Genomic DNA, 24,128 nt, shown 5'->3' with positions numbered 1-24,128 from the left:
AACGGGAAGGACTTGGGAGCTCTAGAGTCCTTTGAACAGAGGCCCCAAAATCATGGCTAAAAAGAAGAGCTAGTAGGTGTGGTGCATTTTGACTTTCAAAGGACTTTAAGTAGGAGAGAGAGGAAAAAATAATAATCCTTGCAAGAGGCTATTATGCAAAATTGGTAACCATAGGGCAAGTGTTAAAATTCTGTTACATCTTAAAAAGTAGTTAAGAGATGGGAAGAAATGAGGAGGAATAAAAGGCCATTTCTTTCTGTAGAAAGAGGTTAATTGTGAGGAGCCCAGGGGAGAACACAGATCCCCGCTTTATTCAGAGTCTTAATAACGACCTGGAAGAGGAAGATGAAAAGCAAGATGGTGAAGCTTGTTGATGAAAAGGAATTATTTAAGGCTATTTGAGTCGTGGAAGGGTCTGCAAGCATCTAGAAAACAGATACCTGGTAAGGAAGAAAAAATATATATAAAATAAGGCAAATTAAAAGTAACCCAGCAAGTTAAGATTCAGCCAGACGTAGAGGACACCTTACCCAAAAAGAAATGTCACTGCAGACTGATGTTGCCTGGGGACAGTCCTTTTGGTGGGGATAGCTGAGACTAGGGATCCATCATCGTGGAGACAAACTTACATGGCTTCTGCCACTATGAGACAGGAGCACCGTGGTGTCCCATTTGCTCTTGTGACAATAAGGGCTATGCAGTGGGCCTCATTTGTAGACCTGCTAAGAGCTCAGATGCATTACTGATGGAATGGAATTGAAACTTCCAAGTGAGAGAGTGTGGCCCTCTATGTTGGTGGATTGAATTTGCGGACATCTCTCCAGAGTGCTCACACCTCCATCCCATTCTTCTGTCTCCCTTTGACATCTGACTGGAGGTCTTTGCTCATCACAAAAAAGAGGTGCTTTGTTTCTACAGAGGCGTCATAGCAAACCCCATGTGTGCAAGTCAGCCATTGTCCCCTGGAGAAAGGTGGGTGCTCATGACTAGAAAGTTAATCAGCTCCCCAGAAGATACATCCTAGCCAGCTCCAATGTAAAGGAAACACTGTCCCACCCCAAAGGCTGATGAATAGTATCACAGGATGCCAAGAGAGGCAAAAGCGAATTCATCCTCTGTTCCTTCCCGCCCCCACTTCGCCATTCCTGGTCCTCTGGAGAACATAACCCACCCTCTGAATAAATAACGCAGAAGGACAAGGGTATAGTTGACTGGGTGGCAGGATTGGATGATGCAACCAGTAGCAAGGGTGAGGTAAGACGGTGGTGGCCATGAGTAACTTCGGCTACCATTTCTTTCTAGTCTAGGAAGTACTTTGTGTGCGTGTTTTCTTTCTCACAACGCTGCTCTAGTGGGAGCCACTGATTCATCTGTAAGCAGACAAATTCATTCCACAGACAGTTCTCCAAACGCGAAGAATTAGTTGTAGCCAGCAGGGATATACAAATCAAAACTATATTGAGGTTCCATTTTTCCCAATTAGGAATGGCTCTTATGGAAACAAAAACCAACAAAACAAAGCAAAAACCTACAAGTAACAAGGGCTAGGGAGCTGGCTCTGCACCTGAGAGCTCCTACTGCCCTTACAGAGGACACAAGATTGGTTCCCAGCACCCATGTCAGGTGGCACACAACTACATGTACCTCCAGCTCTGGGGGATCAATACCCTCTTCTGATCCCCACAGACACCTGCACTCACATGTGTGTGTGCGCGAGCACACACACACACACAACACATACACAAACTGAAAATAAATCTTAAAAAAAAAAGGCAAGAAAGAAAGAAAGCAGTACATGCTGGCGATGCTGGTAAGGGTGGGAGGAGGAAAAGAGGGGCCTTAAATGCTCCTGGTGGGGATATAAATCACTTCAACCACGGTGAAGGATTCTTAGAAACTAAAACTAGAATATCGTACCACGAACCATCATTTTAGAGAGAAGAAAACTGAAGCCCTAACAGGCTCCCCACTAGCCCGTGAGCAGCAGGGTTGGAGCTCCAACTCAACATTCTGACTACAAACAATGCTCTTCTTCCACGTAACTAGATAAAAGCACGAAGAAAACCACCCTGCCCTTGCATGCATGCGGGGCAGTGTAAGCAACACGGCCTGTAGTTTCTGCAGATCTGAGTTGGCCCCCTCTCTCCATTGCCCCACGTATAGCTGTCACCCCAGGCTGGAGCATTTGGGACAACGAGCACTGCCACTCACACACGCGTCAGCAAGAGCAACCCACGAGAGAGATGTGTTTACACATTCCACATTACCTTTAGGAAGTCGGCAGAGATTTTGATTTCTGTTTGCACTCATCATATGTTAGTGATTTTCATATTACATTAGCAAATTTAATCTCTGCTAATGAGATAGGAAGATATTAACACAATGAGATCTGATTTAACAACTTTCAGACTTGGGGTGGCAAAGGCAGAATTTGCAAGTGAGCGCCAATTCCAATCTCTAATTGAAAAATAAATCTGAATACAGAGACGTCTGTAGCTCCTGCATTTCAGATCGAGAATTGAGCCGAGGTGGAAGGCAGGAGGTTTGTAGCTAAGAACTCTGAGAATGAGGACACGTAACCTGAGGAAGCTTAAACTGTTTGGTTTAAGATCATAAGTTGTCCCCAGTTAAGGGACCTTACAGCTTCCTATTTCCAAAATTTCCAGAACCTCAAGAGGGCGTGGGTGTTGAAATAATGACAGTAACTGTCAAATCTCCATTATCCAGCCAAGGTGGCATTCTCTCTCTCTAGTGCTCTGCCCCTAACCTCTCTCTGCCATGTAGGAAGCCAGCAAGAAGACACAGTGAAGCCACACACACACACACACACACACACACACACACACACGGAAAGCAAAATGAGGCTATTCCATAAGCAGAACTGGCCCTAGATACACACTCCTCCTCACTGAGTTTTCCTGGGAAACTCAGGATGAGGCTAATTCCTGCACTACTCTTCATTTACTCCTGGGTTCTAGAACACACACACACACACACAGAGAGAGAGAGAGAGAGAGAGAGAGACCGGAGAGGCAACAACTCAGCAGTTAAGAGCACTGCCTGCTCTTCCAGGGAACCAGCGTTTGATTCCAAGCACCCATATGGTGGCTCACCACTGTCTGTATAAGAATCACAAAGTATGTGTGCTATGTAATATATAATATACTTTCTGATTCTTATACCTGCACATTAAACATTTACCAAGATTAAGTTAATGCGATTTTTCCTAAGACTGTTTTAATCGACAGAATATCAGCTGATAGGAGAAGCTGTTTGAGACACTGGGTGTCTATAGCAACACCACCCTTCTGGGAGCTGGCTAGAGGCAGCTAGCTGGATAGAGCTAGAGGCAGACAGCAGTGGCATTGGTCCCAGAGGTCCCAGGCCCCTGGATCCCATTGGCTGGAGTTGGGAACCTTTTTAGAAGTGACCAGACAAATGCTCTGGAGACACTAACGTGGAGGAGCTCCCCACATGATGGCAGAACACCCTTTTCTATATGCCCTTCTATGGGCTCAGCCCATGACTACAACTTCAAAGAATCTTTTGATGGGAAAAAAAAATGTTTTAATTCTCCCATTTTATGACAGTGCTTCGGGACACTGAGAGCTGATTGGCTGTAAGGCAGGACCTGGAAACTGTCTCAGAGGAGAGGAAACCCTGGTTTTCTCCTGCCACCTGCCCTCCACACTTATTCCCAACTGGCGATGTGGACAGGCAAGCGATGGGTTAAGGGGAAGGATGGTGAGAACACAAAAAATGCCATCGAGAGTCCCCACCAGGGTCCCTCACCCGGGGCCTGTGACCGGAGGAAGGAATATTCCCATGGTCAGGTGCCTGCTCACCCCAAAGCTGCAATAAAGAATGCAGACCTCCCAGCTCTGGACAGCAGCTTAGGGGAGCTGAAGGGCCAGGAGGAGGAAGTCTGGCTTCCACCCCGTTGGGCAGAGACTCAGCTAAAGAAAATGCCAGGACACTGCGCTGACCCACTTCGAGCCCTTCCTCTCCATTTATTCCCGAGCAGAAGAGATACAAAGGCATCACTATGGCGTGGGGGAAAGCTGGAGAAGCATTCTGGAAATTGACATGCAAATAAGCGTTCCAAGTGCTCCGCTTTGTTCTGAAAATTCCCATCATTGGGAGAGGTGGAAACACCAATCAGAAAAGGGGCCGAGCTGGGCAGGACCTGGTAGGTTAATAGCCAGGGTGTCCTCCTTTGAGAGACTGTTTCTATGCCCCATCCCAGCCTGAGCTGGCACAGGTAGAACTAAAGGAAACATGCAGGAAGGACAACAGGCCTGAATGGGGCTCGTCTGGGTCCGGGGACTGTCCCCATGCATCTGAGTGGCCTAGTCTCCGCGTCATCCTTGCTGCCCACCAAAGGAATAAGCAGTCGAGCCAGGGCTCATAAAGAAAAGCCAGATATTTCACAAGGACAAAAGCAACTGTCTCTGTGGAGCTGGCTCTTGCATTCTGAGCAGCTTTCTAAGCCTCCTAGACAAAGGCTAGAGACACGGTCGTACCCACGCACTACTTTTCCATCATCGATGCCTTGCGGACTCGATGCCAGACTCCCACCTGCAGGTTCTCCGAACCCACAGCACACTGTCCTCAGTGCTAAGTGGAGTCAACATCATTAAAGGCTGGAGGCTGCTTAATGGCCTGCGGTGGGCTGCAGGGTGTCCCTTTGGTGGATCTGTGTCATGTAGAAGACCCTGAAGAAAAGCAGTTCCCCATCCCCGCTGTAGGCAGTGGGCAGCGGGACACACTGACATGTGGGATTTGTTAGTGAGAGGCTCTGAAAGCTGAGCTTCGGGTTAGAGGAAAATAGTGCATTCATTCTGGTTATATTGCCATCTTGCTTTTCTGTATACTGGGGTCGCCAGGCCATTGGCCTACCACTGTCTTTTCCCCTTCCAGAGCCAACCCTGCCCCTTCCTCCATGGGTGTGTCTGTGGTCAGGAAAACTGAGCTGCAGAATCCAAGCATGAGTCTAGCTCGTGTTTTATCAACTGTCTGCCGAGGAGGCTTAGTCAAAGTGTAACTGACTCCTAGAGAACCGACACCCCCAAAGCTAGTCATTCGTTCTGTAGTCCTGGAAGTCTGGTACTGTCCGCCCTTCTGTTTCCTGGTGCCCATGAATCTCATGATCTGCTTGGCCTACCCTTGGACTCTGAGCATCAGCCATATCCAGATACAATGAGGGGATCTTGGCTTTTTATCCTTTTAGGTCTCTTGAGTGAAGGCAAACCTCACGATTGAGCTATGTCACTACCAATGAGGTCACCCTGAGAGGCCCTCGACCCTGTCCCTTTTCTCATATCCCCACTCCAAGTCTTTTAGCATGTTTCTTATCAGCTGTTCCTTCAAAATATATCCCGAGTCTGGGCACATCTTTCGCTGGGTCATGACAACTTTTCCTTAGTTGTACTCAGAGTAAAGTCTTACATTGTCCAGGATAGCATGTGATCCCCCGCCGCTCAGCCTGGCCTCCCACCCCTGCCTTCGTCTCTGTTACTCTCCCATATACACGCTTGCTGAAGACAGGCTCACATCCTGGCTAGCCCTTCAACACATCGTACCCCTGCCTCTGGATGTCTCAACAGCCTGCTCCTCCTCCATCCTCGAACTACTCCGCCAGATATCAGATATTCAGAGTGGCCTGGCATGTTTTAAATCTGTAAACAGACGTCACCTTCCCTGGCCTTTCTAGCCACGTAGGCTTTTCATACCCATTTCAAACACATCTGTATAGTGTGGTTATCTCTACTGGCCTCTGGTGTGTGTGTGTGTGTGTGTGTGTGTGTGTGTGTGTGTGTGTGTGTGTGTTTATCCTCCTAATAGAATACAGACTCTTAAGGAAGATTTTGTTCTCCTCCACTCCTGCCTTCTCAATATAACTTTAAACCTATGACAGTGACTAACACCAAGAGAAACTCACACAGGACTTGCTGAATTTATTTTCACGCATAAATTGTGAAACCAGCTGTGTGCCTAGTCTAGCTTGGCTTTGGCCAACCATGCTTTATCCCAACGCTAGGATGGCTTTGACCATTTTAGGGGCAATCCTTGCTTCCCTGAACAATAGAACTGGAAGAGGAAGCTTGGTAGGGAGACAAATATTGGTGCTGGGCTGGAGGTGGGGGTAGAGAGGCTTTTGTTTAGAACAAAACAAAAGGAATAAAGTGTTTGAGGGACAAGCAGTCAACAATGCCAATGACATATCTATTTCTGTTTTTAAGAACAAGAGAGGTAATTGTGATTGTAAACTTATCCTGAGTCGTGATCAATAATTTTGTTGATTCCATTTCTCCTGTCCAACAGCGTCACTGATTTGGGGGACGAGGTTAACTTCTGTGCCTTTGTAAGAGTCTGTGGCTGGCAGCCCCTGTTTTCTAAGGCTTTACAGGAGGCTGAGATGTCTTAAATGAGCTAGCCCCAGCTCAGTGAAATCACATGAAGTCTCGGGAACACGGCACAGCGTGCTTCTGAAGGACAAAGTGGTGCCGAGAAAGCCCAGGGTCGCTGTCATCCATAGACAGGAGCTGGCTGCTCTTGAGCCGATTCTAAAAGTCACTCATTGGTGCCTGGGAACAGCGGCCATCCTTTCTCCTTTCCCTTCGTATTGGGAAGCTTTGATTTAAGATAATGTCTGAACAGAACAGCTTCGTGCGGTGGTGTCATTTGACCCAGATTGTATGTTTTTATGGCCTGAGCCAATTAGTTAAAGTGACTTTGACTATAATAGGGACCTGTGACATTCCTCAATATTATTGCATTAGTCACTCTGGAACAGTTTCCGGCTTGCGTCTGTCGCCTGGCTCTGTGCCTTCCTTATGCTGATCGTTATATGACTTGTGCTGTCCTATGAAACAATAACCCTCGAGTCCTTGAGAGTAAAGCCTCTGTGATTTTATTTCAGTGAGCCCTTGCCCGATGAGTTCATGTGCCGGATGAATGTGTGAATCACCTTTATTGTTCCGACTGATGACAAAATTTTGATTGTTTGTATCTTTCAAATCTGTATTAGGCATACGAAGTGTGGGGTTGGCAGCCCCTACTCTGACCCTGGGGAATGAGCTAACTGTGGGTAAGTCACTTCCCTCCCTGTAACATGAATAATAAAAACCCAGAGATAGATATTGGGGTTCAATCCAAAAACCAAAAAAGCAAAGCAGCCAAGCCACTAGAGAAGTCTTACCTCTACCAAGGCCAGGTGACCACAAAACAAGCAGACTAAGCAGACTAAGTCTCTTTCCTCTAATTTTATATTCCTTTTATTGGTGGGATTAAAGACGTGCAACTCCCTAGCACTGGGACTAAAGGTGTGAGGGGCCACCACCTGGATTTGTTTCTGCACTGATCTTGTGGAGCCCAGGGTGGCCCTGAACTCAAAGAAAAACATCTGCCTCCGTCTCCCAAATCCGGGGATTAAGGATATGTGTCACCACCACCTGACCTCTAGTGGCTTTGCCTCTGGTCTTTAGGAAAGATTTATTTATTAATACAAATACCACACCACTACACCTCCCATGCGCTCCTTTTTCTTCTTCTCTCTCTACGGGACTCCTCTAACTCACCAAGCTTGGTAATCTGTGCTGCAATGGCTGTCTGGGGGTCATGATGGGCACTTGTCCTGGGCAGTCAGCCCATCCTCTGTCCTAAAACTGAACTGTGCTGGGCTGGATGTCATTAAATGAATGTAAACAACAGAACTGCAGAGGCACTGGCCATATGCAACTTAAAGGCAGGGCAATGTCTTATGGATCTCTAGAACCCATCACTGGCCAGATACTGGCTGAGAAGACAGTGACTACGTAACCTGTTTCTGAACCCGGTGTGCAACAGGGTATAAGGACTTCATTTGTATTTGTTTAGTTAAAAAATGATTGACTAGCAACCCTCCAGCCTCTACTTCCCCATCGCCTTGATGGAAGCCATAGCTGCCCTTTCCTGGGGCTTTCTCTTTCATCTTTGATATTTTTGCATTTGATCTCCTGCACACGTATCTGATATCTTGCTACATCTCATTCGTCCAGGATCCAGTCATTGTTGGGGCAAAATACATCTGACTTGGGGGCTAGCGTTTGGGCCAATTCAAGCTATAGGCCACCAGCATCAAATATATCTGTGCTGTGGTCCAGCTGTGGCCACCATGCCTCAGAACCTTTCATCACCTTAAAATGAAATGCTAGTTCCCAGTGAACAGCTTCCTGCTTTCCTCCCCACCGAGTCTCCCATAGGAACTTGCAGTCAAGATCCCTCCTGTGTTTGGAGATTTTCCGCTGTTCCTTCTGCTGAGTCCAGTTCCTTCCACTCTTCTTTTCTTTGCTGTCCTTCCTGATAGCTGTTCTCCCAGCAGGGCACCATCAGCTGTCACTTCGGAATAGGAATAACTCCTTTATGTTTTCTTATATCCATCTGTAATCCAGAAATTTTTTTATTTTTTTAAATTTATTTATTTATTAAAGATTTCTGTCTCTTCCCCGCCACCGCCTCCCATTTCCCTCCCTCTCCCCCAATCAAGTCCCCCTCCCTCGTCAGCCCAAAGAGCAATCAGGGTTCCCTGCCCTGTGGGAAGTCCAAGGACCACCCACCTCCATCCAGGTCTAGTAAGGTGAGCATCCAAACTGCCTAGGCTCCCCCAAAGCCAGTACGTGCAGTAGGATCAAAAACCCATTGCCATTTTAATTCCTTCTTTTAACCAAAACCCTGTTGTATTTACACATTACTAACTATGTAAGGAAAGAAATACGAACCTTCAGAGATTTTTTTTTTAATTGGGTTTTTGGGGAGGATGAGCTGACAACTGATAGTGCTTGGGGTGTCACATGGAGAAAGAGGGGCACAGATGGAGATTGGCCAGAGAAGAAAACCATGGTGAAATTTATAGAGATGTAGGGGACTGGTCAGTAACATACACAGTCCCTGGCCATTTTCGCCTGATCATGACAGGAGAGAGAGAGAGACAGAGACAGAGAGAGACAGAGAGAGACAGAAATCATTAAGCAGAGAAAGTCACTTTCTTGGTACCAAAAAAACCAGTAAGGAATCCTAGTGTCCAGCAACACCCGAGGGCAGGCGCTGGTGTTCAGTGAAGGCTTCTGTGTGAAATCTGAGCTGTTCAGAGGAGGCCACACTGTTTCAGAGAGGTTTCTGTAAGGGCCAGCCCTAAAATCACAAGCATGAGTAGACAGAGTTACCATCATAGAATAATACATATGTCACTAAATCTAGACAATCAACTAAAATCACTCTAAGTCCACTCCGTCTTCCTGCCAGAACCCTTGCCTGTCCCTTTCCATCTCCATGAAGCAGGCCTCGGGAATACGGCATGGCAGAGATACAGAAAGTTAAAGGTTTCTAAGTAAATTAAAATGAATAAATTAGATTCGGGTTTGAAGGCACGGTACCCAAGCAATAGCAGGGTTTTAGAGTGTGTGGCCATAGACAATGGATCCTCTTTAAAATGGGGAAAATAAAAGTGCTTATCTCAAAGGGTGTTGTGACAACTAAATTAAATGTCTATGTAAATCACCTGGCATTAATCCTAATCTCCTGCACCTCAAAGCTGGTGTTCACACAATCACACGGCTATTGAGAAAACTCGAGCCAATCACCCACTGTTTGGGTTTTAAATTATAGCAGTTGCCAATTTGGGGCATACCTGCCTTTGTGGCGATTGTATGTTTTTTTTGAGGTAAGTGTCCAAATATGTGTTAATTCCTGTGTTTCCGGTTGTCCGGGCCTAGGGAAGTTGACTGGTTTTTAGCGTATACAGTCAGAACCAGCAGGCAGCTTGTCAACACAAACATACGATGTGACTGTAAAAACAGCATCCCTGCTCCTTGAGTTCCTTTTCTCCCTCCCTTTCCTTGGCACCCCCAAGTTCTCCTGTGTCCTGTGATTTATTGTCCCATCATCTGCATAATTAAAATGTATTTTTTGAGTCCCTCTTAACCCTTTATGTTTCTCTTCTCAGCCTTCTCTGGTTTCCCTCCTTCTCCTCCTCTTTTTTATTCCATTAACTTCTCTGCTCTCATTTGTATTTTATCACGTTACATGTATTATTCCCCATTATCTGGCAAAGCCAGGGAGTAAAATTCTCTTACACTCTTTACCAAGTCCAGGTAGTTATGTGTTTCTGAAATGTCTCACCCTAGAAATCTTTTCTCTAGAGTTATGATTCTGATGGCACCACCACCATGGTGTTAGTGAAGTACATATGAACTTGGAGAATAAATCCTGCCGGATCATATTGACTGGTTCATACTATTACTCACATCTGTGCTTGATCTCATAACAGTATGTGCTATTCAGAATTAACTTAGATTTATCAAACTTCACCCTCAAGCACACGTCTGCTGAGGAGGAACCATGATGGACCTGAGATTACATGTCTACACAGACTTCCGAACTCCATGAGAGCTGCCCAACCTCCACACTGTACTGCTGCTTTCTCTGTTTCGGTACTACCCAAAAGTACGACCTTTGTTTCTCCAGGATGGGATTTGTTGCTCTGGGATTCAGCTGACTTTGCCAGTCCCTCTTCTACCCATCTTAAAAACTGATATCAGCTTCAGAGATGTTAGCTTCACGGACTCTAACCCTAAAAACTGTCACATAGTAGGTCTTACCATGTGTCAACCTCCATGACTTACTGGTTCAGATATTGTGCTGTAATACGTACACAATAGAGTTGTGTGTGTCCGTGTACGCACATATGTGTGCATGTGTGCATGCATTTATTCATGTGTTGGGGGTGCATGAATGCCAAAGGCTGATGTTGAGTGTCTTCCTCTATTGCTCTTGACCATATTTCTTGAGATAGGGTCTCTCCATGAGCCTGCACCTCACCAATTCATCTAGACTGCCTAGCCCACAAGCCCTAGGGATCCTCCTGTCTCCATCTAAGATTATAGGCATGTGCTGGGCCTTTCATGTGGGTGCCGACTGTCAAGACTGCAAGCTTGTATGGCAAGTATTTCACCAACTGAGCTGTCTCCCCAGTCCTGACAGATATCTGGCTATCGGCTCTGCCACACATACCAAAACTGTCCTGCAGAAATGCATTAGCCTATTGGAAAGGAAAAGAAGGAGGGCCTGGTGGAGATTGAAATAAAATGGGAATTGAACCAATAAATCTGAGTGCCAAGTCCTTCCCTCCTGTTTAACTGGTCGCCAGGGTGTATAGCATTTTCCTTTCTGATGACCTGGTCTCAAGCTAGTGTCGAGCTGGGGCCATTTTGGAAATCAATCTCCACATCATGATGGTTGCCGTGTTCTTTGACCTCTGCTCTTTGTCTCCTCGCAGTAGTGAGGCACAGTTTCCCTCAGGCTTCAGGGGAAAACCTCCCTGCAGAGTCTTCCCACTTAATCACATCGAAAATCTGGCATAATCGCCAGGTCACTCCAGAGTTAGAGCGTGTGACAAAGACAAAAATAAAGGACAGTTCGTACAGAAGCCATCTCCATTAAAGGGGAAACCTCGCTGTCAAAACTAAACCCCTGCAAAACTATCTCAGTTAATAACAACAACTAACAATGATGATGAAGAGAGAAAGGCTGGTTTCTGAGTTCACTGAAAACTTCTTTTCTGTGGTTTTGAGTTTCCCAGTTTTCTCTCAGTCTTTTCTGGAGCCTCCCAGGGGTGTAAGCCTGTAATTTTAATTAGGCCTCGCCACCTTCCTGGAGCAAATCGGCTGCTCAGGTGGTATTTACTTCCCGTTCGGAAGGGGACTTACGAATCTCCTTCACAAATCCCAGCAGCAGGGAACTGCAATGGGCCCTGTCAAGGACAGAAGGGGTGGGCTGGAACACACAACAAGAGAAAAGTTGCTCATTAAGGGAAGGCTTGTTATCCGGGAACGTATAATTAAGGTGATAGTCCCAGCTTCAGTGACAGCCAACACTCGGCTAGTTGTTTGATTGCTGCATGGGGCAGGGGTCAGCTCCAGCTACAAGATGTAGGCACATTAGTGTGTTAGTGAACAGGTTAGGAGGTAAATTACAGCTGCCTTCCGCCAGCGCGTTCCTGTCGGTCTTCATTGTTTTGTTTTTACTGTACATCAGCAGGGCTGTGGCTTCTGAAGACACTCTGACAGGTTAGGCATTTTATCCTCTGAGTAAACAGTAATCATGGCGTGAAGAAAGGGGGCATTGGAGAGGTTTTCTATTCTTTGAGATTTCCACTCTTCTTTTTAGTTTGCTCCAAGGGCTCATTGGGGATACATATATTAAGCCCTTTAAATAGTTCATAATAAATCTTTGTCTCGGGCCGATTCTGACAGTTTTTTAAAGAGTCTTTTAAGAGAGAATCCTCAATCATTTGTTAATCCATGGGGTGATCTTCAGACTTCGGAAAAAAAAAAAAATAACAGCCTGGGCTCTGGGGTAGTGAAAATACAATGGCGGAAAAAATATATAAATATGGAAAATCCCAAGAATATCACCTTGCTGAGATTACATATTCTTCATGTGTCTAAATGCTTGCTCTCTTCCTCAACAAGCTAAAAGAGAAAGGAAAGTAATTGTCAGAAGAGCAAGGATTTGTGTTGCTAATTTTATGTTTTTGGACTCACATGCATCTAAAACACCAGACTTCAAACTGTCTAGGAAAAAATATGCTTCTTAGAATAACTTTTTTGATGGAAAGATCATTTCTTCTTTGCTCTTTCTTTTACAACCACCTCTGTCTCCCCATGTGTGTGCACGTGTGCATGCATGCAAGTGTATGTGCGTATATTTGTGTGTGTGTGTGTGTGCATGTATGTGTACAGAGATGAGAACTATTTTGTCTACTCAGGAAGCAACATTCTACTTTCAGAAGATGAACTTTTGATACCAGCTATTGGCATCAACAATAACATTGAAGCTTCATAGGGTAAGACATAGATAGCATCTAATTAGAGACCTCCTAGGTCAGCATTACCTGTGTATTTACATATTTTAACTTCTCCTATACATAGATAGGAATTAGTTCATCAAGAACACTGGATGTTCCTCATTTTCAAATATGACGTGTGTGTGATTTTAACACACAAAAGAATCATGCACATTTGCCAGGTGAAAACGAGGCACTATTATTTCTCATGTAAATAATGAACATCCATAATCATTATAATACTTTTACATTATTTGTACAGTGAACTCACAACGTTTTTACAGTCTCTCTGCGGCAGAAACATGGACTTGGCCTCAAGTGTTTTACGTGTAAATAACAGGTCATTTTAGGAAAACTTCCTGCATTTATTTCGCTGTGCTTGTAGCTGACACGACTCACAGGGAAACCGAAGCAGGTAGGTCATTGCTTTTAGCAAAACACGCAGACCGACAGCACAGCAGGTCCGTTTTCTCCTTGTATATGATCTAAACCCATATATCATCTCCAAAATTCAGTTCTGAAAAATAGCAGAACTTTACTAATGACATGGAAATGAGTTTGTTAGCAAGAAAGGAAAGGCTGAAAGGGGGGAGAGTGGGTGAAGGACAGCCTGTTGCAGACGGGTTCATTCTCAAGGTCAAATAACTGAAGACCTGGGACAAGGGTAGCCATAAATACCCGGAGCTCCTGCAGTTGAGGAAATTAACCATGAAACAAGTACGAAGAATGTAGTGGGGGCATTCAGCTCCCAGGCAACAGGGAACGTGTGGCAGTAGCTTTGAATATAGTTATTTAACTTCATAATATGTACAGTGTAGCTGCAGAAGCCTACTGATAGAATCCCAAAGTGTTGATGGTATATATGTATCTAATGTTTATATATTAAAATATATATCAGATAGATATAGATATTTGGGTTTTTGAGACAGGGTTTCTCTGTGGCTTTTGGAGCCTGTCCTGGATCTAGCTCTTGCACAACAGGCTGGCCTCGAACTCACAAAGATCCACCTGCCTCTGCCTCCCTAGTGCTGGGATTAAAGGCATGCACCACCACTGCCCGGCAGTTATATATATTTTAACATATATAATGTATCATTAGAAAGTTCTATTTGAAGGGATCACCCTGTCTTATGAAACAGGAAAAAATAGTAGTAACGAATACCAACAGATGTGCTTTGTCCCCAGTTTGAGAAAAGGCAGTTTGTACCCCCATTTCCCTCATGACCATTAGCAATAGCTTTATCTTTTTTTTTTTTATGGAGGAAGAGAAGACAGTTCTGTAGCAGGGTTAACTGTAAGGTATGTAAATGGACTGGTTAAAAAATGACTACATTTTTCCTATCCCCACCCCTTGGGAAGATTATGCATAGCCTTGAAGAAAATACACAACGTGGAGTTCAGAAATGGAAATTCTGCTTACACATCCACTGACAGTTGGGAACAATAGTGGTGAGGCCCCAACTTCCTCATGACAGAAAGAGAACAGTATCTTGCTGAAGACTGGAAAAAGACTTTGTTTAGGTTGGAAGATGGAACCATGGTCATAGAAATTTATTGGGATCACACGACAGGAAAATTTAGTTTAATTAAAGGTCTAAAATAAATATCCATTAATAAAATAAGAGATTACGATAATTATTGAGTCATATCCAGCTTCTGAGTTATTACCAATAATGCCACAAAGACTCTTCTCCCAACAAATAACTCACAGTTCCTTGTTGATGATAGGTTCAATATAGTATTTCTAGTTAAAAAACCATCTCAGAATTAACCATTTTGTGATGCTCTGGGACACAGTCATAGTATAACCAACAAATTCTAGTCACCTTGGAATCTTGTAGATTCCTTCTAAAGAAACAGATAAGTAAATATTGGAATCTTGTAGATTCCTTCTAAAGAAACAGATAAGTAAATTGGTAGAAGGTGCCATTCCTGGAGCAAATGCAAGGTCTCACTATGTAGGCCTACGCTAGTCCCAACTTGTAGCAATCCTTCAACCTTAGCCAATGCATAATCTTTATTTTCTGTTGCTACCACTTGTTTTCCCAAATGAACCATCAAAACCCTCTTCCTACTTTTTCCGACTCTCAATGGCCTTTACTTGACGGAGAGTAAAACATTCCCAAAGCACCCCGAGCTTCTCCTTCCAGACCCTTCTTTTTTCTTTCCCACACTCCTCCCTTTTCCTCTTTCTCCCATTTCCGAGGTCCACTTCTTTCTCTGTAATCATTAAATAGCCCTTCTTCGGCTGTAAGTTCTCTCAGCATGCACAACTCTAAGCTCTACTGGCTCAGTCAGTAGGCAAGCTAGGGCCCTTCGTTTTCACACCAAAACTCACCAAGGAGAGACTATTGCCGAACTCAGTCCTCCCCACTCTTTCTGTGGACGCTGCTTGCTCGAGATCTTCAGTGGGACCACCTAAGAGGCAGCTCAGTACTTTACAGTCATGTTTGCCAGCTCTTCCCTTGCTTCTGACCCAGGAAATCCTCTACTGAAGACAAATACTGCATCTTAACTTTGAATACTCGAAAGTAGCACATCTAAAAATCTCAGTCATATATGCATATGTGCGTATATGTACATATATGTATATATTACACAAATATATATGTTGTATATGTATATACAAGGCTGATTTGTATTATGTTCCCATTATTAGAGTCATTCAATAAATATTTAATATAGCTGAGAAAAGAAGTAGCAAGCTATAATAAAATATTTGATGTGTGCATAAATGTATTTAAAATATGATATTATCTTTGGGGACCTCTGCCTCCCATGTGCTGACATTAAAGACGTGCACTGTCGCCACCACTACCTGGCCACAAGGCACACTCTTAGTCACCAGCTTGGACAGGAAAGTGCTCCTTGGCTCCTCGGCCTGGTCCTCTGCTGCCTGACTCAGCATCTGGCTGACTGAAGCTGCTTCCAGCTCAGGCATCACTTCCAGGGCTTTAGGAGAGGCAGATCACAGCTCTGCCGCCTTTGTGCAAACTCCTCCTCCAGACACCTCCATTTTAAAATACAGAGCCCGAATGACATCGGGGCCCGAGATGGAGACTTGGCCAGAAGGCTAAGAAGATAAACATGGTGGTTCAACTGGAACCAGTTACCAGTTACCACTCCATGAGTAGGCACCACGGAAGATTCATGTATATAAAATAGTATATTAAAGTAAACTTACAAAAGCAAAGAGCAATCACTGCAACTATAATTTTTTCTTCTTCTTTGGGATTCTAATTTTAAAAGCATTAAAGGAGACAGCTGCTCATGCTGTGATATGCGCTAAACAGCCTGAAGGATGAAAAAAATATATTTGTAGCTCATAATAACTATTGACCTTTCTGATATACAATGTTCCCTGCGTTCGCTATTCGGGTCTATCAACAGTGAAGATTGAACATGACTTTTTAATAGAAAACATGGGGTTTCGAGCTGCCTTCACAAAGCTGATTCTGTATTATTTTGTATTGTACCACAAAGACTCGAGTCCAGATGCCCTTTGTCTGGAATCATGTGTCGTAAAGCAAAGGGGAACAGAGAAGAAAATGTATAAAGAAAAGGGGGAAATAAATGAATGAAACAGAAAAGGAAGAACAAGCCTCACACTGTTGAGGATCTTTTATAGGAAGAATTGGCTTATAACCCCTTTATAATGGTAACAAAAGCCTTGCCACACTCGATCCCATACACAATGTTTGTACTGGAATCCACGCTGCGTCCCAGGAGGGCATACTATACTTTGCTTTCAGAATAGATCCCTCAAGTGACAACATTTAAAGGAAGTTTCCAGCAAGATTTAAAAGACTGGCTTGCAGTATTCATGCAGTATGCATGGACACAAACCATGTGTCCTTTGGCGTGCACGGTTGCTGAAGTGTGGGTCTATAGCATGTGTCCTCTGGCATGCATCGCTGCTGCAGTGTGGGTCACAGGGGACAGCATGTACTCTCCAAGGTAATCTTTACAGTACCTGGGGTTCTCCTTGAACTTTCTTGCTTACTGGTTGTATAGACACACCCACAGTTAGCCCCTTGACTCTGCCACTGTGTCTGTTTCCCCAGAGTGGTATAATGCAAACACTGGTAGCAGCAGGCAGCTGCCACACACTCTGCTGCCTTGCAGGACATCCTCAAGCAACAGCCCTGCCAGGCACAAGGAACGTGAAAAGCAACCAACCCAACATTAGGATCCCATCCCCAGACAGGCCAGAGAGTGCCTTTCCTAGAAAGGTCTGACATGGATATTATCACTCCGTAAATGTAGATCATCTGAGAATTGATAAGTCTGAAAAGGCAAGCCACCCCACACAACTCCTAGCAGGGAGGAGCCAAGGAATACCATGCAAGCTTCAGTCCCATTGGCTGCCAGAGCTGTCATCTGCAGGCTCCCCAGGGCTGTGCGGTCCACTTCTAAGGTCATTAACAGGACTATTAGCAGGAAGCCTCGCCTCCTGGCTGCACTGGCCTTGCCACAGAGCTCTCTGGGTTTGTCACAGTATCTCACTGGTGTCCACCGCAGTGGTCCACAAGAGGTCAAGGGAGGACCAACTCTCGGCTCCGCCATATGCCATCTATTCACAGGAAGTCACCAGGCCCAGCCCACCCTCACTCAAGGGGACAGGAAGTGGCCTTGAAAAGAGGAGCTTTGAAGAATTATGGAAGCTTAACAAGTACCACAAACACCCTCTGGCATATGGATAAAATCCACCATGGCAGCTTCATGATTCTAAAAGTTTCGTGCTTGGGCTGCCATTTGTACAGTGGTTGGGAAGATTTTATAAGTCAGTATGTAATGGATATTTGCTTCTGGAGATATACCTATATATACACATGTGTGTGTATGTGTGTGTATGCACGTATGTATGTATGTATGTATATCCTCAGCCATATAAATGGATATGTAGCATAACCAAAGCAATGATTATGTATATAAAGCATATATCTAGGTAGGTATGTATGTGTGTGTGTGTGTATTGTGTGTGCACACACATACAATGTACCATGCGAGGTGTCAAAAGGGATCAAGACTAGGCTTGTGTCAGCCGTGCTGCCGTCTGTTACACAGGATGATAGTCAATGGAGATTAAAGAAGCATGTTGTAACTATCAAAAGCATGCTGTAGACATCATGGCCTTTGAAGTCAGGTGAATATTTGTTTTATCTGTGCTCTGCCACCAGCTGACTGGGAGACCTTGGACAACATACTGATGTTTAATATAATAAATATTTATTGTTTACATTAGTCAGTATGGGCCAGGTTGTTCTGCAGTTTTAAAAGAAGAATCCCAGTTACAACAATGATTTAAATATGTGAGGACCGGAAGTGGGGGAAGGGGAGCACTTCACATTGTCTTCTAAATCTTAAGCTAGGAGAGCAGCCACCGTTTGAATGGTCATCATAGTCATATCAGGACAGGGACAGCAGAGCCTCGGGACTGCGCCCTGAAAACGAGGTGACTTTTGTGACATCTCATTGTCTAAAGCCAGATGTATGAGCGTCAACTCCAAGTAACTTTGAAAGTACATGAAAGACTTTTTTCATGCTTTAAAGTTATTAATGCATATTAATTGTTTACGTGTCATTTCCATGTAACATCCCATAATGGTCCTCCTTTAGTTTATCCTCTCTCCTCCCGTTGGCTCCCAGACCCTCCTCCCCTGCTACTCAAAGGAGAAACTTCTGGAGAAACAGACACACGTTGCCAGATTTCAGTGTAAACATACATGACCTAAAGCCCTGGGCCATAACTGCTTCTTAGAAACTCAACAGGGAGTACCATGAAACAATTTGACTTTATCAGAAGAGCTGCAAAATGAGAGAATGTCCCTGTCTTCTTAAAATAATTTTGGATGTTGGCACTTTGGCTTGTATTTAAACACCTCATAAACACCTGGAAAGATTTGTTTAGGCAATGAAGTGGGGGCAAGTGTATTTGACCTCATCATCTCCTAGTGTATATGTCTGGATTTGGAGTGGGCATGACTCAGATCTGACCACTCAATGCAGCTTTTTCATAGATTGGCTTTGTGTTTCAGGCAGTGGCTAGAACTTCCTGGAATCCCAGATGTATCCGTGCATGAGGCAGTAGTGGCCAGTCTCTAAGAGTTGACAGGAAATCCCTCGAAAATATTTCTTAGATGGATCCACTGTGTCTGGAAAACACAGGTCTAAATGTCTTCTCTTACCACTCCATCCATCCCTCATGTCCTTCCTCCCCTCAGCGCCACAGACTCAGAAGGCATAGCCCAGCCACTTTGCCTTCTACCCCCAGTACAGGCTTCCTCCTCCCCAGCACAGCCTCCCTCCTCCCCCACTTTGGTGTTCATTGAGACAGTCATTGAAAAGGCTTCTCTTCTGAGGTGCTCTGGCCGGTCACATTAGATATATGCAGATAGAGAGACACCACTGTCACAATTGCAATAAGCCAGTCACATTTGCCACCCCATAGGAAGGATGGCAGTGGTTGGGTGTATTTGGAATAATTTCGTCACTTGCCCCATTGAAAGCGGCACACCGTGGCAGGTTCCTTCTGCCTCCTGTCCTCAGGACCACAAAGCTATGGACAGTTAAAGTCAACATCGTCATCAGGAATCAAGCTCTGAAGATTGCCCCAACTGCTTCCCATCAACTCCTCGGTCCCCTTGCTCTTGAGATAAAGTATGCTGGTTAATTTAGATTCTAAATCTCAGCTTCAATGGGGCAGAGCCTGACCTTAGCGTTCCTTGCACACCGGTCATCCCCAGTGTAATTAACATCACCCTGCATGTTTAGGCAATTACTGCTGCAGCAGGTGGCAGGATGCCGTCCTCCTGCCTCAGCCGGAACATGACATGGAGTTTGGCTCCACAGCTCATGCGAAGCTGTGTTTTCGCCCAGCTGGAGGCCCCTTCCTGCCATCTCTCCCGCACACTCTTAAGTGTTTCACTGTGTAGTTCCCATTGTGAAGAGAGCGGGTGTTTTGCTGCATGCCTCCCTCCATTCCCTCCCCTTCCATGGTGAGGCCACCTGGAACCGACCCCTGAAGCCCTGAAAACATTTCTCTTCTCTGAGAAGTTTATCTTTCGCCCTCCTTTGCTTGGGGTGTGGATTCCGATGGCGTCACGTTCGTTCAGGTCTTTGAGGACCAGTGTCAATAAATGTGAAAGGAACAGCAGTAGCTTGGCATACTTTTCCAGCAGGATGAAAAACTGCTATAAATTAAGTCTAACCTTAAATGTATAATCTGTCCTTGGAAGAAGGGGGAAAAAAAGGATATAGCATCTTCAAGCTCTCGGCATCCCTTACGAGAAAAAAAATTGGTTCTAAGGGTCTCTGATCTTGTGTTTTAGTGAAATAGAACTGCACGGCTGACTGACAGTTCTGATCTAAAGCATTTACGTTTAAGTTTTGATCTCTCTGCTTTTGATTAAAACTAATGAGCTCATTTAATTCAAAATGGGAATCTCTGATAAGAGAAATAAGGTTGATGTGATTGGATTAGAGGGGCAAATTAAACTCTTAGAGCAGAAGTTTGTGCTTATATAGTGTATTAAAAAGCTGTTGGCGTATTATGGCGTGTTAGATGATGAGAAAAATTTCATAGTAATTCATATTTAATCAGAAGAAATGAAAGTACTAAATATAACATGGCTGTGCTTTTCCCTCGAGTGATAAAAAGCTGTACATTTAAAATGACATCAGATCCATGCTCTCTAAAACAAAAAAAAAATGGAGAAGGCCATGAGAGAGGCACATGAGAAAGGGGCAGTTGTCCATCTCATCACCTCCGAGTAGAAATGATACAAATGAGGGCGCTGAGACCCCCTGAGATATGAATGTCACAGAAAATCCCTAGACCACAGGTAGCTCTGTTGCTGTTATTGGAATAACCGATATTCTTCTATCGTCTGAGCATCAATTTAATATGAAAAATAGAGATTACTTCTTCTTTGAAATATACAGAAAGCATGTCACAATTGCAAGTTTTTCCGATTTCTAATCCCTTATAATAGTTGTTTTGTTCTCTATTTCTTACAGCTCTTCTCTCTCTTTCGCTCTCTCGCTCTCTGGCTCTCTGGCTCTCTCTCGCTCTCTCTTGCTTTCTTTGTTTTTTTGCCTCTTGAGACAGGGTCTCACTATATAGCCTTGGCTAGGCTGGAACTCAGTATGTGATCAGGTTTGCCTTGAATTCATTGAGACCTGCCTGCCTCTGCTTCCCGGATTCAAGGGTGCCACAGTGCCTGTCCTCCTATAGATCTTTATTTCATGTATTTTTTTTTCAACCTCCATTCCAGAAAAAAATGAAAAATTAGTGTTAGATTAAAGCTAGTCAAAAGAAATCCAATTTGTTGATGGGCTTAATTTTTTAACTTTCAAATAAGAAAAGAATTAATATCTAAGAACACTAAAATTAGACTACTAGTATAAAATCCCCAGATTTAATTTATTTGCAGGAAAAGACTTCAATTTATAAAATCTCTTCAAGACTTATTTTAAAAGAAAATTGACCTACATTGCCCTCTGGTGTGCTTGCATCAAGGTCTTAGGTCCGCAGACAGACAGCCACCACTTGAGTTACTTGGGCAAAAACATTCTCCTCAGTCTAAAAGCATGTACTAGAAAAGAGCAACTACTTTGATTAAGGGAGGTAACGTCTTCTATTAAAAGTGGAGACGTAGAGAGAACAGATAGATACCCCCAGCAGTTCAGAACAAGTATTGCTCTTATAGAGGACCCAGGTTCACTACTCAGCATCCACAGCTGGCAACTCAAAACCAACTGCCTGGATCACCAGCCCCAGGAAATCCAGCGCCCTCTTCTGGCCTCAGTAGGCACCTGCACTCATGCACATAGCTCCATACAGACACACACAATTAAAAAAAATGAATAAAATAAAATCAGAGGAATAAAAAACCAGACTCTGTTTTTTGCCTAACAGCTGGGGCGACAAGCCATTGTGATAGGAATAGGGAGTGGATATTTGGGCGGTTTTTTTTTCTCTCCACCTTATGTCCTGTGCTCACACCCTCATCCGGGGCCAGTTGAGAATACTGCATGCTTCCTGTTCGCAATGAACAGAACCAAGTGAGAAGGGTGTAGAGATAGGACCCTCTGCTCTACAAAGAGCAGGACCTCGGTACCTGTCCCCACAGCATCTCTGCCCATCCCTTGTTTCAGCCCATCAACACTTGGGCCCTTCCCTTTCAGAGCACGGCTGTCTATGCCCACCAGCCAGCCCTCTAAGGAAGCCAGAGTTACTTACGATTAGAGTTACTCACTATTAGACCCCACTTAGGAAGCTGCAGCAAATTAAAAGACCTGAAAGCTCTTACTAGAAACTGGAGAGGAGTTTCTGCCGGCACCTTAATTTTTCTTTCTTATTTTCTGCAAAGTAAACATTTTCTAGACGAGGTAAATTGATTGCCACCCTCTTAGCACCCATCAGTCATGTATTTTTAGTGAACTCGAGGGTTGCACCTGAGCAGAAGCTGTGAGGGGCTCTGTAGAGACTTCAATCCCATGCGTGTCTGTGTTTTTTTTTTTTCTGTTCCTCAGTGGAGACAGCCAGCCCCAGTCTGCTAACCACTGACAACACCCTCGAGCGGTCCTTTTTCATCCGAATGAAGTCTACTCTGACCAAACGTGGCGTCCACATCAAGTCGTCGGGATATAAGGTAAGCTGGGCTTCCGGAGGGGACACAGCCAATCCTAGGTGATTTACACTGAGTTTTCCCGCTGCTTCAGGTCCACATAATCAACACATGCGACCTTGAGTCCTACACAGCATAAGCTGCCTAGCTATTTTTCTGTCTCAACAGAGGCATCTTCATACCTCCTCCTCATCACTGTAGACATTGCTGGGGCACCAGATGCCACAAGCTCGCGTTTTTTTTTTTCTTAAAACCACTAGTTACTAATATGCCAAGTGCTTCGGCACCTGCTAGAGATCCACACTGGTGGAAACGGTGAACCAGATTTCTCTCCATCCTGCAGGTAAGTCTTCCAGAACGGCTGCTATGAGTCTCCCCCTTATCTCCTGGTCCCCTGAAAATATCCCCTTTCTCTGAAATGACTATCCCAGTCAACAACATTATCACCTAGATTCATACATGTCGGTAATAAAACAAACAAAAACAAGTTGGGGGTATCAGGAGATGGTAAAGTGCTTGCTGTAGAAGCATGAGAACCCTAAGTTTGGATCCCCAGCACCCACATGAAAAGCCATACTGAGTGGCACCGAGGAGGCGGAGACCAGAGGATTCCTGGCACTTGCTAGCCAGCTCCAGCTTGCACAGGTAGACGTGTCAAGCTCCAGGTTCAGGGAGAGACCGTCTCAAAAAATGAGGTGAAAAGCCATTGAGGAAGGCACTGGACAACAGCCTTTGGTCACCACACGTATACACATGCACACACACATTATGAGGTTGAATCTTAAAATCCTTCCTTTTGAAATTACAATTCCTGAACACTAGTCATGCTTTAACATCCACAAAATGCTCATATTCAAAACTACAAGGTATATATATTCCTCATGAGAAAAGATCAAATCTGGAGTCATAATCTACATTATCATCATTTTAAGGTTAAGGCTATAAAAGCCTTCTAATCGCAAGAAATCCCAACATTCTAGTTACTATAGCAACATAAAATTAAGACCTAGGAAATTTATGAAATGCATTTGAAAACCTGAATCTTACAATTTTTACGACACACTAACCAATCTCTTAAACAGTTTACTGTACATAGGAAGGCAAACACAAACAAAATATAACTTCAGTGTGCTCCGGGCTGAGAGCATGGAGCTTCAGCTAGCTCCGTCCTTTAGGGTGACAATAGCATTGTTGGTGCTGCTAACAACCATTACTGACAGGGCTTAAAACCTTTATGGAAGTCATCAAAACGCCAGCGGCGCTGTAAAGTCAGAGGCACACACTTTCGTTGACATTAATTCTTTAAAGGGAAAAAATGTTTTAAGAAAAATAAAGGAGGTGGAAAATCCTCCCAAGGTCGACCTTTAGCTGAGCTGCCCCACAGTCTGAAAGGTTCGGAGAAACAACCCTGACCTTTAGCAGGGTGGGAAGCAAAGAGGGGGCAACTGGTCGGTTCCGGCAGTAGCTTCCCTGAAGACAGTTATACGCCAGGGTATTGCGGGGAAGGAAGCCAGACCTAGTCTTCAGGGCATTTGGTGCTCTCCTGTCTTAGTGAACAGTGTGTATTCACTCCTTATTGAGTGTGAGCACTAGTGCATTTGGATTCCCTAAGT

At 44.4% G+C, this 24,128-nt stretch overlaps 1 protein-coding gene across 8 annotated transcripts in view; it reads left to right on the top strand.

Moving 5' to 3' along the window:
* Npas3 (neuronal PAS domain protein 3) overlaps window positions 1-24,128 on the top strand; it is an 801,863-nt gene that overhangs the window by 715,064 nt on the left and 62,671 nt on the right. For all 8 annotated transcript variants that reach the window (XM_075947916.1, XM_075947915.1, XM_075947914.1 and 5 more), the window contains one exon: window positions 22,421-22,539. In XM_075947916.1, the coding sequence (XP_075804031.1) occupies window positions 22,421-22,539 (119 nt within the window). The remainder of the gene's footprint in view (window positions 1-22,420; window positions 22,540-24,128) is intronic.

The sequence above is a fragment of the Microtus pennsylvanicus genome, chromosome 14 (assembly GCF_037038515.1).
Source record: "Microtus pennsylvanicus isolate mMicPen1 chromosome 14, mMicPen1.hap1, whole genome shotgun sequence".
Classification (NCBI taxonomy): Eukaryota; Metazoa; Chordata; class Mammalia; order Rodentia; family Cricetidae; genus Microtus; species Microtus pennsylvanicus.
Note: the sequence above shows the minus strand (reverse complement) of the source record. Positions and strands in the feature narration are given on the sequence as shown.